The following is a 15,266-nucleotide window of genomic DNA, read 5'->3' on the forward strand; positions in this document are numbered from 1 at the left end:
ATCAGCATAGTATTATAATAGAGAGCCAGGTACTAATATACTTATGTGGTGTCAAGAACGTTTCCTTGTTGCATTTGCTGCATTTAAATTTCAAAGGAAATGGGATAATCCATCACGCTGTCACACTTTAGATTTAAGGTGCAATATAAATGCAAAATATTTGTGATCTGAGCACAGGCAGTAGATGGAAGATTTAAAAACTGGGGGGGGGGCTGATTTTGATGCAATATAACATTCTTGTTTGCTCCTTAGTTATAAATAATCCGAGAAGCTGTCATGGAAGGTTTTTTTTTCCCCCCGATAATGCTTATTTTACCTTTGCAGATCATTAAAAAAAACCAAAAATAGTAATTTTGTGATTGTATTCTCAAATAAACATCAGTAACAGAAATAGTTAATTTGTAGCTGGCTGCTGATAGGTTATCAATATCTCCCTTACGTAGACTTGTTATATGTCTTTGTAACCCACTGATATCTAGCTATGCAAGAGAGCGAGGCTATTTAAAATGTATTTAATTCACTTGATTGTGTTTATAAACACATTTCAGCTGTTTAAATACATTATTATTATAATAATTATTATTTGTAGAATATCATGATGCACTCATGCCTAGCAAATACTAGTGGCGAGGAGCCTGGGCATTTTCCTGCATTTTACTTGCAATTCCCCATATATCCACCAGGGTATTAAGGGCATTAGGCTGTTTTTACATCTATATTGGATCCTCTCTAAGCTCCTTATAGGTTTTCTATTCGGTCCCTGCCAAACAGACTTTTACAGTGTTGTTTCCCACCTGTGAAGCAGACATTGAGAGGGTTTCCAGTCCAATGTCCTTTGGGTTGTTTTATTACTTGGACTTGCCCCTCTTGCCCGCTGCTGCTCCTATACATGGACACTTGGCTGTATATAAAATAGTCCCATAGTGTGTGTGACGCATGGAGATGTATCTGAAAACGTATTAAGACACGTAAAAGGAAAGAGAAGAGAGAACAGACTCCCTAGAAGCATTCACAATGTGCAAAGCCCAAGTCAGGGGAGGAAAGGAACAGGGTGACTGTCCCTACTAAAGAGGATCTTTGGGGAAATGAATGGATAAATAATAAGCGTCAGCGGGGTACGCACTGATATAAACAGAGAATTCTGCACGTTTGGATGTAACAAGGTTCTGTTAATTTGTCCTAAACATGCAGCTGCAGAACAAAACAGCTGCCAATACTGTCACAGCTGTTAAAAGAACAAATGAATGGCATGCCGGTTTGAAGACATATGCCATTTTTTTTGATGAGCATTGGTATCCCGCATACACTTTTGCCATTGAACGCACTTATAGCCAAGATTTTATTTTTAGGAAGAATTTCTCACAATTGTCTTTTTTTTTTTTTACTAAAGATGTAAACGAGCCAGATGCAATAAGCCTGGGACAGATATAAATGGAATACGTATTCTGTAGCGTAATTTGCTGATGATGTCTTTAGCATTTTGGAACAATCCCTAGGAATATAAAGGTAAATTGCAAAGAAGCAACCAAAATTAAAGTAATACTATAACATTTCCACAGCTGCTTTGAATAGGGATTGGCATCGGGCATTTGAACTAAAATTGTCATCTTCATTATCCAGCCGCTAGCTCGGTACGGATGATGGGAAAGATTCCCAGGGTGCCACGTCCTTGACTGGCATTCCCAAAAGAATGCTTTAGTTCAACTCTTCCGAAGCTGATCAGAATTATTTAAAGTGATTCTTTGTTGCTCCGTGACCTACTCCCAATGTTACCATGATACTCTGTCATACAGTCCGTAGGGTCAGGACCCATGATTGACAGCAGCCACCGCTATGTGTCATTGATGGGCAACTTGTGTCTGTCCTCCATGCTCTGGTACACCTCTTACTAGCACTAGGTGGGATGTTTTATGGTATATAAGTGTCTTGGAGCTGTCGCCATTTTTCTTTTGTTTTAGAGTCTGAGCTGCAGTATTCGCTAAGTAAGTCCTCCTCAGGAGTCAACATTATTGAGAACTGTTGACGTTCTCTGCAAAAGCTAGGGTATAAGCGCAATACTCTCATTGAAAAGTGGCAATGTGTTCATTTAAACCCTTATTAGTGGGTGAGAAGAAGGGAGTCAACTTAATAAAAATAAATGAATGAGATAATGTAGGCCCTATGACTCTTAGACACAGTTTCTATGTAAGCTAAAAACCTCCAAAAAACCCACAGAGGTACATCTAATTAAGAAATGTAATTATGTTGATGATGATGACAGTTTCCCTTTAATACAGCTTTAGGCCAGGGAATCAAGAGACCAACCTTTAAAAATGTATATCCTCATTTAAAAAAGTCTAGTCAGGATTGTCTAAAGAGTAATTCTTTCTGGTATAAATTTATGTTGGAGTATATTATTTTTATGATCCGCTGAATCAAATTGAGACTTTTTAGAGAGGCGACAAACAGGCCGTTCAAGAATGGCTTTTTAGGCTTGAAATTCCATCTCTGAACAAGATCCTTTATTATTAATCTTATGTGGGCACACAGAAATAATTATAAGAAGGTTATATCTTGAGTACTTGACTATTGTGAGACTTGTGGTTATTAAAAAGGACCTTCTGAACTTTCACTGTTTTATTCCTGCCGGCAGACGCAACAGACCATTACTTAGTAGAGCTCAACTTATCTACAGAACAAAAAGGCTATTAAGTTAGAACATTTACACACCCCTGTGAGGCTTTTCTTCAAACAATCTCCATGTAGCTGAAGAACAGAGCAAAAATAAATATGACTGTAATTATACGAGGTGGAACGCACTCCTGTGTCCTCAGCGGGCATCGCCCTAGATAAAATTTGACCAAATAACATTAATACACAATGTACATTATAATCAGAAATATGGACAGATAGATGGATATTGGTCTCTACACCAATATTTCTTGAAAACTTTGCTGACTGACCTTTCTGGAGTCTACTGTCTAGACCAGGAGTGTCCAACCTGCAGCCCTCCAGCTGCTGCAGGACTACATCTCCCATAATGCTCTTTCAGCTAAGGGGCTGGCTGAGGAGGAGTAAGGGAGATGTAGTCCTGCAGCAGCTGGAAGGCCGCAGGTTGGACACCCCTGGTCTAGACTCTACTCTGTCGCAACACTTCCGCTCATAACTTTTGTTGGTCAAGAATTGTGTACAAGGGCCAATGAGTCCAAACCATGTGGAACTTAACTATTCTCCTAAAGTTAAGTTGACATTTGATCCATGCAGTTCACAACTAAAGGGTCCTGGGTCTCTGTTATAAAGATGTTTGATATTCTAGAGTAATCTGGGACTTTCTATCTGTCATCCGTGAACTTTAAAGATCTATTCCTGATGTTCTACTAGCATCTGCTACCTGTGAGAGCTGATATGAGCTCCTTGAGAAATGTCTCTCCTGTTGCTAAGTTTGTAGCCATTTACAGCTTTTCTTGATATGGCGGCATGGAATGTAGAATAGTGCAGTTCATATTTAATATTCAATGTTCTTCTTTTCAGCTAAATTTGGTTATAAACATTTCCTTGAATAACATGCAATTTTCTGCCAAAGAGGTTTCGCTTTCCAATCTCAAATTCTTTCACAGAATATGCAGCTTTTATTTGACATTTCCAGTAAAAACAAGCATTATTGATCATCCATTGCTAATAAAACAAATGAAAGATAATCAAAGCAAAATTATTATTATTATTTTATATAGTGCCATCATATCCTGCAGCGCTGCACAAATCTTTTATAAACGTAATATTGCATGTCAAATATGGTGTTAAATAGGAGCATGCATCTCAGGTTTTTCTGAGCAAGATAAAATATTATATTTTTGTTGATAGGCAATAAAAAGCACAATGTTTTGTGAAATTACTTTTGCTTTGTTGTATGTTTTTCAATATTAATAAAAAAAATTCGAGCTGATTGGTACCAACCAACTTCAAATGTTTTATTAATATATATATATTAGTATATAATTATATATATATTAGTATATATATATATATTAGTATATAATTATATTATATATATATTAGTATATAATTATATTATATATATTAGTACTTCTGCAAAAATATATTGATTGTCCCTACGTTATGCCGAGGTACCACAAAACCATTGTTTATTTTGCTTCATTTGTTGCTATTCTGCAAAAGCAAGTATTTTGCCCAATGCATTAAATGGAGGTCTGGCTTTATTCCGGTATTGTAAATCAGTAATAATCACATATTTACATCTCCAATTTGCAGTTTAAAATCTACTTTTGTTGAGCAGCACATTATAGGTTGAGGTGCCATATACCGAGCTTTGCTATGCAACAATAAGCAACAGATGGAGCCTCAATTTTGTCACATTTCACACAAAGCAATAGCCTTTTTGGCTGCTCCTACGCTGTAAATGATGCCTGAAATAGAAACATAGAATTTGATGGCAGATAAAAACCATCAGCCCAGCTAGTTTGCCCATTTCTAGTCTGATGTAAAGACTCCGGATAGCTTTCTACCTTTCCCACGCATGTGTAAGTTCCTTTACTTTATTATCCTGTAGCCACCGGCGTACCGTTTAGAAAGGGCCCTTCTGACCTGGACTGCACCGATCACCGATGTGATAGAAGTAAATTCATGAAAGATTTAAAGGGACACTCCAGTGTCACAGGGGGGCTCTGACCAAACAACGCATATGAAAGTTTGTACTTTGCAAGTACTTTCATCTGAAGTGTTTAAGGTTGAAAAACACTTGTAATTAACTTACAACGTTACCATAATGTCCCAACATTTTGTGCCACTGATTGGCTGCTTGAAGTGGCCAATCAGGAGTAGGAAAGCGCTCCCACTAAAAACAGGGGACTAGCTTTCAGAGCTTGTGTATGGAGGTCTCAATAGACACCCGTCCACAGCAGTTGCCGAGCCAGCGCTGGAGCTGACTAGAGATTTATGTATATACTTATGTATATCATCACTTCAGTCGATTGTTCATGTTTTTATACACAGCTGGGAAACAAGTGCCTCCGAAATGCACTAAACACAAGGGCTGGTGGGTTATGTGCAAAGTTGAGCAACAGAAGCCAAGATTTGTGGATAAAGTAGAATATAAATTGGTTTCTCGTTCTCCAACCTAGTCTTTTGGGGCAAATGCCGTGTGGGTCACTGGACCTTGCGCTGCAGTTTAATATGCAGTAGGTAATTACCAAGATCGGTACGTGATGGCAGCTGGGGAGCATTTTACATTACAGTCAGTGGGGAATGATAACTTAACAAAAATGTACAAACAACTTAATCAGAAGGAATAACCGTGTACATCATCAGAACAGGAGGTTCGGAGAACTGCTCCCATGGTATACGTATAAGATGAGTTTAGAACATATTATTGTTTATTTTCTTCTCAGTCAAATCATTGAGTTGCTTTATCTTCTGAACTAAAATGTAAAATGCAGGATTTGGGAAGGTGTCAACTTAAACAGGAAGAATGAACTAGAGTTCATTCAGATATAGAGTATTTGAGTTAGATTCTGAATCCCCCCCACCAAAAAAAGAAATAACCATGGTTTTCTGTTTTTGCCTTCCTCATATGGAGTATATTCGGTAAACAAGATTACTCCTTTACATTGACAGCCAAATTATGTGTTAATGTACCTGAGAACCAAAGTTTCTAGGGCATACGTTACATAGAAATATTAGATGAGGTTAAAAAAAGATAAAAACACACCCAACACTGTCAGTGCTTGTAAGTTCAAAGGGAAAAACACATGCATAATTAAATGGTGTGGTATATGGCAGAAAACAAAATGTGTATTTTTTAAGCGGAATTTCGGCACTTTGTGTTAATGCCACTTGGAATTGAGCCAGTTCTCACAAACCCTCCCTTAATACCTTCTCACAAACCAACGAAAAGGATAAAAAGCTGCCGGATTCGCATCTCAAATTTGTCCTAAATATTGTGTTTCATAGTAGAAAACTTAGTATCAACAAAATGTTAGTATCGGCATTTAGCGATTCACTGGTATCCATTTAAGCTCACCTGAAGTCATCTTAATTTATATTATTTAGTTTAACTTCTGCATGCGGAATGTATACAGAACTTTCAAACAATATGCATTTATATCAAATCAGTCTATGCATATTACAGTTTAAACATGGCTTCCAAATGTTTGATTTTCTATAAAACCCTTTGATATATACAGTGCTATTCCAGTGCTATTATTTGACTACTTTGACTAATAAACAGTACTGTAGTTATTAACAGCCCAACAACCAAGCAGGCATTAATTGCATAATGAATATTAATTACAGTTACAAATAAAATACTGATAGTACTATATGGACAAAAATTCTTGCAAGCTGTAGCAAGGCAATGGAATAAGATATCCTGCAGCGCCATCTGCTGGAATAATTGTAAAGTTTCATGGGGAGAAGGAGAAATATAGATCAATTTGATGTATTTCTTCTTCTTTTTTTTATTGCCGGTGATAAATATAAAATATTGCTGGTTAATGATTGAGTTGAGTGAGTTTTGTTTTGTTGGGTAATAAACTCTCTATCCTTATCTATTACTGTGATTTTTCATATTGGCATTTTTTTTTCGATGAGACTATGATAACCTGCACTTTTATTAAAACAGAGTTTTATTTTAATTCTGTTTAGAGACAGAAATATGAAACCTGGATTAGGAATAATCCTGATTAGGAATAAAAACAAAATGCCATCAGTGTCCAAAATGCCCATGTGTACCAGAGCCTTTATCTTGTGATAAAGATCTAATTATACTTTACCATTTTCTCGAGATGTGTATACTTTAAGTTAAAAATCAGAAAAAAAATGAAATTCCGGTTCAAAGGTGAACGTTACGAAAACATGCAATATCACAATTTATTGAGCTCTAAAGATGGATTTAGGGGATTTTAGGGGATTTTATTATCATACCTTCATATGCCAATGATTAATTTGGAATTAATGTCCTCAATACCACAGAATAATATCTGAATTGATAGCTATGGGGTTTAAGTAGACAGGCTTCACACCCTCAGCTTAACACATCATTAAAAAAAAGCACTCCCATGATGCTTAGCCAGACAATGATAGGAGAGGAACAATCAAGGCTTGGATAATGATTTCACGCCCACTGTGGCCAATGTGGATAACGGCTATTTGCCACAGGCCCAAGCTTAGGGCTTCCGAATTCTCCAAATCCTTATGACTGAAAAAAATATGTAGGTAAGGGGGGAGTCTAAAGTGACTCAAATTGTGAACATTTTCCGTTAGTGCTGCTACAGACAAAGTCCACCGCCGTCCCCTCTCCATCCAACATTAGCAAAATGCGGAAACAGGGAACACTTGTATACGATATTTACTAAAGTTAGCACTGATGCAGTAGTTTTGGCCGATTTCCTTTATATATGAATATATTGGAATGTATAGTCCCAGATTCTGGGCCTCCAGGGAGTTGGGTAAACTGAACTGTGAGTAATTATGCTGAATACTCATACTATAAAAATATAGAACCATAATGGCAGCAGTGTTTTCACTTACTGAATGTGCACTCTATGAAATCAAGCATCTGTAAAGAAGTACAAACATAGTCGTTGTCGTTTTTAAATCGCATATGACATATCTGCGAAGATGACGTCAGTCCGCATTTAGAAGAATGCTTGGAACGACTATGGTTGTTCCCTTTAGCCACATACTGTCGATACATAGCAGTAATTAATACTTTGCATGTTTTGAGGGGTCAAGGTAATGTAATCAGTTATCAGTAATATACGCCTACTGTATATTATAACTTAGTAAACCATTAAAATAATGCTGTTTTTTCATAAAAGAGCCAATGTCCAACCCCAGCTCTCTTTCTGGGGCTTCACCTCCTTATTTTTTATACACTGGCACACCAAATATTGGCTTGAATTTCTTGCTTAATGCAGGTGTCTCATGCAACTACAAATAATAATAATAATTGTATGTAATACATAATACATATGTAATAATAATATGTGTTCCTCAGATTGGCCATTCACAAATATATCAAGCTGCCGGAATGGCCACAAAGCACACGTCAAAAGCTGATCATGTCAATTACATACTGCAGCCTTTTCAATGCCAGAATAAATCATTGAGAATCATCGTTTAAAGTGTTTTACTAATGAGATCATCAGTAGGACTTTTGGCTGAAAGCGTACACAGTTCCTTCCTGATTCACTCTAATTGAGCTTTTGTATATAGTGAATGAGCTCATCATGACTTCAGGCAGTGGACGGTGTCCTGCTGCTCAACAAGTTAGCTCCGAGCTGTACTTTTTTTGCTTTGCCAAAACTGTATTGTTCATTTTGGATAGAATGGCGTAAATCACTAAAGAACAAGAACACTTGTTTCTGCTACCCTATGTTACTGTGCATTACCATAGGGCCATCCCAGACAGCTTCTTCTGCAAGGAAGGCCCAGTTAACCCTTGCTACCACCTGGGTAAATCAGTGAGATTTCTTGGAAGACACCTCTTTTATTTAACTATGCAGTATGCAGGGTCAGATCTGCCTTTTTCCCAGAAGAAAAGTACTAGAGTCTAAATAAAGAATCAGTAAGCTGGAGTTATTCTCTACATCTGCATTCCCTACCTAGAGCTCTCCCTCTTCTGGGTTGGGCTCTCTATAAGTGGGGGCAGGGCTACAAACGTATGGGGCGTGGCTAGATGCACAGAGGAGCACAGCTAGCCCCAGAAAACCTTTTGTGGGCGGATGCAGAATGGAAAGTGGGCAGGGAGTGGGTGTGACCAAACACTGCCCAGAGAAAGAGGAAACTGACCCAGAGACCCAGGTAAGCAGGACTGCAGTTTGGTTAATGGTAGGTACCACCGACAATACTTAATTGTTAATGTTCAGTGCCAAGTTGGTAGGTCATGCCTACATATCACACACTTAATTCAGCATTATGAAATAATGGTAAATAATTAACATAACGTTATAGTAACCGGCACAATGAGATAGCTTGCTCTTTTGTAGATAACTTCTAACATCTACAAAAAGTCTTGGAGGTTAGCAAGGGGTGATGAGCATTGTAATCCACAAGAACTAACTTTAATGTATACATCGTCATAAATAAATATTAAGCACTCTACAAACAGGAACAAGGATTGAAGAAAATGTGTAAAATATGTATTTTACCTTTTTTCCTCTGTGGGCAATATTTGGTGTGTTGGTGAGAAGTTTTTCAATTAAATACTCCCTGTTCTGGAGGAAAAAATAGAAAAGATCAGAGAGGTTTATGACAAAATAAACAAATAATAATAATAAGATGTCACTGAATCCATGGTTACCTTTGATTTTTGGAAGAATTTGCATTTGAGGAGTTCGGCAGCTGTTGGCCTGTAAAAGACGTTAATGCAAATTAGGATTTTTTACTTTTCGAAAGCGTCATATTTCACAACGCTACATTACAAGAACAACAAAAAATACAAGTTCTCTTTTTTAATATTTTAATTATTTCATTTGTATTTATATTCTTTTGTTATGGAGAGTTTGGTTCTTTGTATTTTTTTTTTTTTTTGTATTTTCCTATCACAGGGATTAGATTTCCCAAGTAGCTTGGCTTCGATTAGTAGTAGGTGAGCAAGAACTCTACTTCATATTATATACAAAAAGAAAAAGTCAGTAAATCAAGTCATTAAATCATTAAAGGGACACCCCAACACCACATGCACTACATGATCCCTCCACATACAGTACCATCCCTCCTTCTCCATCCCCAGAGGCTAAACCCATCTCCTTCTGCCACTGCACCCACGTGTTACTCTGCTCACCACCAGGCAACTCTCGTACCAGCTTAAATGAGAGCTCCGGAGAATTACTTCCATGCTACGGACTGACTGCTACGGTCATCTCACCCTCAGTGACACCTTTTGTCATCCTTTTTTCCATTTAGTTACAAATTCCTCTGTGGCTTAATGAGGTTCTTCCCGAGCTACAGCCACAGGTTGCTAACCATCATTCGTGGACTGCGCTAACCAGACTAAAGCAGCAACCCTCTGCGATGTCTCACTTATAACCACGTACACCCTCACTGACCAATGCAAAAGGGTCCTCATGATCACACCGGCGAACGTCCCACTGTAGGGTATCTTGTGCGCTCCCTATTTTGGTCTTTGTGAATGAGCAGGGCTAGTCCCAAAGAGCCTCATTTTTTAGTTAAAAGACATTTGTGTCCCTTAGCTTATACATCATTTTTTGTATCACTTGTGTTGAAGATACGGCTTTAATTAGTCTTTTTATAAGGTTCCCCAATAACCTAACCCCACCCATGCCCTTTCACCAAATCTTAGCAGTATTTATCACTCGCACTGCACTTCTAAGCAGAATGCTGGTATATTACATCATGTTCTATGTTCTGCACAAAAAAGTCACTCACGAGGTAGATCCAAGGGGGTGGGCAACCTCATAAACACATCATTTAACGTAATATCCCAAAACACAATGCCTTATTTATTTAATTTGCATTATTCAAACAAGATGAATACCATTAAAAGATTTTTTTTCACTGCCGCTCATTATAAAAAAAAGCAATGGCGCATTATGTTGCATTAGACCCTAAATAACAAAAGCGGCTATTCATTTATAGCAGGACTGTCATGCTTACCCTGCATCTTTGTGTGTTTTTTTTATTTGAGCAAGAGGATATTTTGTTCTTCTAAGGCTGACAAGATTTTAGACCAATTCTCATCTTGTTGTTTGAAACGCATGTATCAGGTGCAGTATTTTTTTTTTCTTAAGACAGGTTACCCTGGCCTGATCTCTGTCTAATCTATGCATGGAGACTGCTTTTAACAGGTCAGACTGCACCTCCAGGCAGCAAGCCAAACGCTCAGGTGATCCAGATACTTATTGGAGAAAATTACTGGATGACCACCCAACAGCAAGGTGGGCCATACACAAGGTCAATGTGAGTGGCTGCAGGAGTTGGCCCGGGCAAAATACAAGGAATTTTACAAAGCAGCTGGTAAAAAATCACACAACATCTGGGAAACCAGGGCTACTCGAAGTAGTCTTATCAACAAGTAAGTGGAGAATTTGAGATGACCTTCTGAGGCAGAACGCCAGGGATATGGCACCATGTGGTGTTCTGAGCAAAAGGTACATTAGAGGCATACCTGGAAACTCACTGGGTCACTGCAGGGAAACTGTGGCACGTCCTACTTCCCACCCACTTCCCCTTCAAAAATGGCATGGGACCGCCCACTGATGTCAACGGGACCTCCTACCTGCATCCCTCAAGGGGGGTCTCTAGGTAGCCGGAGAAAGAGTTCCAAGGTATGGTTGTGCTACTATGGTTTGCTCAGTACCAGTGGTCCTTACCATCATCAATGATTGGTTTGCTCAGTACCAGTGGTCCTTAGCATCATCAATGATTGGTTTGCTCAGTACCAGTGGTCCTTAGCATCATCAATGATTGGTTTGCTCAGTACCAGTGGTCCTTACCATCATCAATGATTGGTTTGCTCAGTACCAGTGGTCCTTAGCATCATCAATGATTGGTTTGCTCATTACCAGTGGTCCTTACCATCATCAATGATTGGTTTGCTTAGTACCAGTGGTCCTTAGCATCATCAAGTTGCTCCTGATGGGGAGGAAAGTGTATGTTTCATAGAAAATATCTGGATGCATAAATCACGTGCATGTGTGTTGATAGCAACACATTAGCAGGACTACACATTACTATATGTTATCATCTGTATCGCAGGAAAGTTATGGGTCTGAAATGATCTGAAATGATCTGAGAAAAGACTACTCGGAAACATTCTCTCCTGCGTACTAAATTAACAGCACAGAGATTAACAGACCTGGTTTTGTTAAGAGTTGCAAGAAACACTATAAAAATAAATCATTTTCTGTTTCTTATGTTTCCCTTTGACTTATGTCTCTAATGGTATGTAAACTCCGGTAAAAACGGGATCCAATTTTAAATAGTTCCTGTAAAACCAGGGGTTGTTTTGCGTGATACCATAGATTTGAAATACCGGCTGGTCAGTGTTTGGTATTGCTTCCTCCTCTTTAATTTAATCTCAACTCTCAGTAAATGGATTTACAAGTACAGACATTTGATACGTGAACGTTATATTGTACTATTTTGAAGTCTAAACACAATGATCAAGAGAATGAAGGTTCATTAGGCTGAAGATACCTCTTTGATGGATCTTTTTGAAGACACAGTGAAATTAGTTTCCTAAATGATTTTCCGTATTTTCGCATCATTTCTTTATCTTCTACTCCGGTTTCTAAGGTCGGCGGATCATTTTGCAAGGTCAACATTAAAACCTAAACGATTACAAGAAAAGAAAATGAGTAGCCATGCTTATATTTTATATTTACATATGAAGGCTTAGATGTTGAATGAACTTGTCTAAAAAAACAAAAACATGCATTTCTAAAAGAAATCTTGCAAACCGTTCTGGCTTTTCAAGGACAAACCTTTATTTTTATTCCATCCCAAGTTTTAAAAGGGAATTTTTAATAAAAAGCCATATTGTTATAGCTTTACACAATTAATTAACAATGATTAACCCCTCTGCCACAATGTTCAAGACTTAATGAGTATGTTCTTCCCGACTTACATGTAATGCTTATTTATAAAGATAAAATATTATTGATACAAGAAAATACATTTTTACATATCGAAGAAAAATGTTTATTATGTGAAAGCTACTATTTACCATCTGACTTCAAGAGTCAGTCTTACCTTCATTGGAGGGTATTTGTGATATGGAGCTGAACCTGTTGCCAATTCAATAGCAGTGATTCCAAAACTCCATATGTCAGCTTTGAAGTCATATCCACGAACCTAAAGGCGAGTCAAATCAAAACAGACGGTCATTTTGGTCATTTATAAAGGAATATGAATAATAAACTTAACAACAGACTTAAACAAAGGAGGTTTCGCTGAAGGGTTCTTTACGGTGAGAACAATAAAGATATGGAATTCACTACCCACGGATGTTGTGCTATCAAATTCAATCGATGCCTTTAAATATGAGCTGGATGATTTATTTATGTTTTGCAAAGAAGAATATACAGGGATATCATTGTCTATAAGGACAGGACAAGTTATAGTTTGTTGATCCAGCGAGAAATCCGATTGCCATCTTGGAGTCAGGAAGGAATTGGGAATCGCTCCAATGTAGGGTTTTTGCCTTCTTCTGGATCAACAGCAAGCTTGATGGACTTGTCTTTATTCAACCTTAATTACTATGTTAATGTGTATTTATTGGCAAAGTGGCACAGAGCATGTAATGCTGACACTTAAGTTTTCTACCATGTATCATAGGCGAAGGTTAATAGAAGACCCATGTAGATTTACTAAAAGTATTACACACTACACACTATTTGTGATAAAGTAGGAGAACATTTTGGGGCAGGAATGTCCTTCAACATTTTCATTGATAAAGGACTCCTCTGGCAAACATATTCCAGAGTATCCCCAATACTAGTTTCTACACCCATTTACAAAACATTTATCATGGTTTTTTTCTTTACACTTAATACAGTATTCATATAAAATTGCTTCGGTTGTAGAGTGTGTGGGAGCTGCTACCCTATGATGTAATATCAGAGCAGCACAAATCTGAAGAATTTACTATGGAACAATAATAATAATAATAATAATAATAATAATAATAATAATAATAACAAATGACATGGTTTTCAGTTGTGGCTTCAGTTATGGTTTTATATCAGATGTGAAAGTTCCACTCGGAAGTGTTTTATGTACAAAACATATCTTACCTGTTCCATGACTTCTGGAGCCATCCAGCATGGGGTTCCAACAAATGTTTTTCTAACTTTGTTCCGCGTCATATCCCCACCTGTAGCTAGAAATGAACTAACCCCAAAATCTGAAATCAAGAATAAATACATCAAATACATATTCCTGTTACAGGAACAGACACCAAAAGGGGAAATGTGTAATTTTAAAGAAGTATAGAAACATAACATTTGCCATTTGCCCCATCTAGTCTGCACACATACCTTTTTAGTTTTAGAGAGACCTTTATTTTAAAAAGGATTCTAGCCCAAAGTTCTCAGGATAGCCCACCCATTGTACAGGGCTACGGAATTTGATGGTGATATATAAAACAATAAATATAAGCACAATTTAGCTAGGCTGCCAGAGACCCTAAGGACTGTCTGCGCTTCTTCATGTCTCTCTTCAGTGCTCTCACTCTTACAAGGGATTGATTAATGTCCAAAAGTGTTTTTTAGTTAAAATACATCATAATTGAGATTGTTCAATATATGCGTACAACTTGGACCTGGATAATGGACTTTACCTGCTATTTGTACCGATCCATCTTCTCCCAAAAGGATGTTACCAGCCTTCAAATCCCTGTGGCAAAAGAATAAGACGGAAACAATTTTGTTCAAACAAATATTTACATTGCATTCCAGCCAAAGAGGGAGACTGGTTAGGCTTATGGTCATGGTTGGGTCTTTATGAAGGCTCTTAGTACAAGGATTTATTTTATTTATACAACTGATTTCATAAACTCTTTTTCTGCTGTTTCTACACAAAGTAGTATGTCTCCAACTATAGACTATAATATGTTCCTGAACAGCAAACACTCTAAGAACCTACAAGAACGAGGAGGTGAAAGAAGGGACAAAGGGATTTGGGTTGAAAAGAGGGACTTTTCTTTGCCATTGCATTGCCAAATGTGTCCCCCAGTGAGCTCTGTAGTAAAGCTGCCATCTAACCAGAGCTGCTAGATTTAAGAAACATCTGCAACAAGGTCTTGATGCTACTTGAGCTCTACTTCCTAAAATAAAAGGTGACCTGTTTGTGCAAGCTGCTCACAAAAACTGTGAACATGGTTATGATAAATGTATCAAATAACAATTTGTGATACAGGTGTTTTAACATCCATATCACCCATTTAATAACATATGACCATCAAAAAACATTTCAGTTGAAAATCCATTCCTTAAATCTTAGCCGTGGTAATAAATTACTTTTGGTTTCCGGATTGCATCTGTTACAATCCTGCCCACTGTCTTCAACCAGGAAGGACATTGCTCAGGAATATGAAACCTTTCTGAGAACAATATTCAGCCCAGAAATCACCAAGCAGACGGGGAAACTGAAAGACTTGAGTGCTTACAGCGAATGTTTAATCAGCTGATCTTGGAGATGAAAGTTCGTAGCGGAAAAAAGTCCGAGATAATCATCATCCAACAACTCAGTGATCAACATCATCAATATATGGTCAAGAAATGCATACAGAACAAGACTCTACAGGG

At 37.6% G+C, this 15,266-nt stretch overlaps 1 protein-coding gene across 2 annotated transcripts in view; it reads right to left on the reverse strand.

Annotated features, from left to right (window-relative positions):
• Positions 1–15,266, reverse strand: part of STK39 (serine/threonine kinase 39) — a 95,028-nt gene that overhangs the window by 58,322 nt on the left and 21,440 nt on the right. For both annotated transcript variants that reach the window (XM_053470844.1, XM_053470843.1), the window contains exons 5-10: positions 14,300–14,355; positions 13,755–13,864; positions 12,712–12,813; positions 12,157–12,290; positions 9,299–9,347; positions 9,147–9,212 (exon numbers count right to left, since the gene is read on the reverse strand). In XM_053470844.1, the coding sequence (XP_053326819.1) occupies positions 9,147–9,212; positions 9,299–9,347; positions 12,157–12,290; positions 12,712–12,813; positions 13,755–13,864; positions 14,300–14,355 (517 nt within the window). The remainder of the gene's footprint in view (positions 1–9,146; positions 9,213–9,298; positions 9,348–12,156; positions 12,291–12,711; positions 12,814–13,754; positions 13,865–14,299; positions 14,356–15,266) is intronic.

The sequence above is a fragment of the Spea bombifrons genome, chromosome 7 (assembly GCF_027358695.1).
Source record: "Spea bombifrons isolate aSpeBom1 chromosome 7, aSpeBom1.2.pri, whole genome shotgun sequence".
NCBI classification, from domain to species: Eukaryota; Metazoa; Chordata; class Amphibia; order Anura; family Pelobatidae; genus Spea; species Spea bombifrons.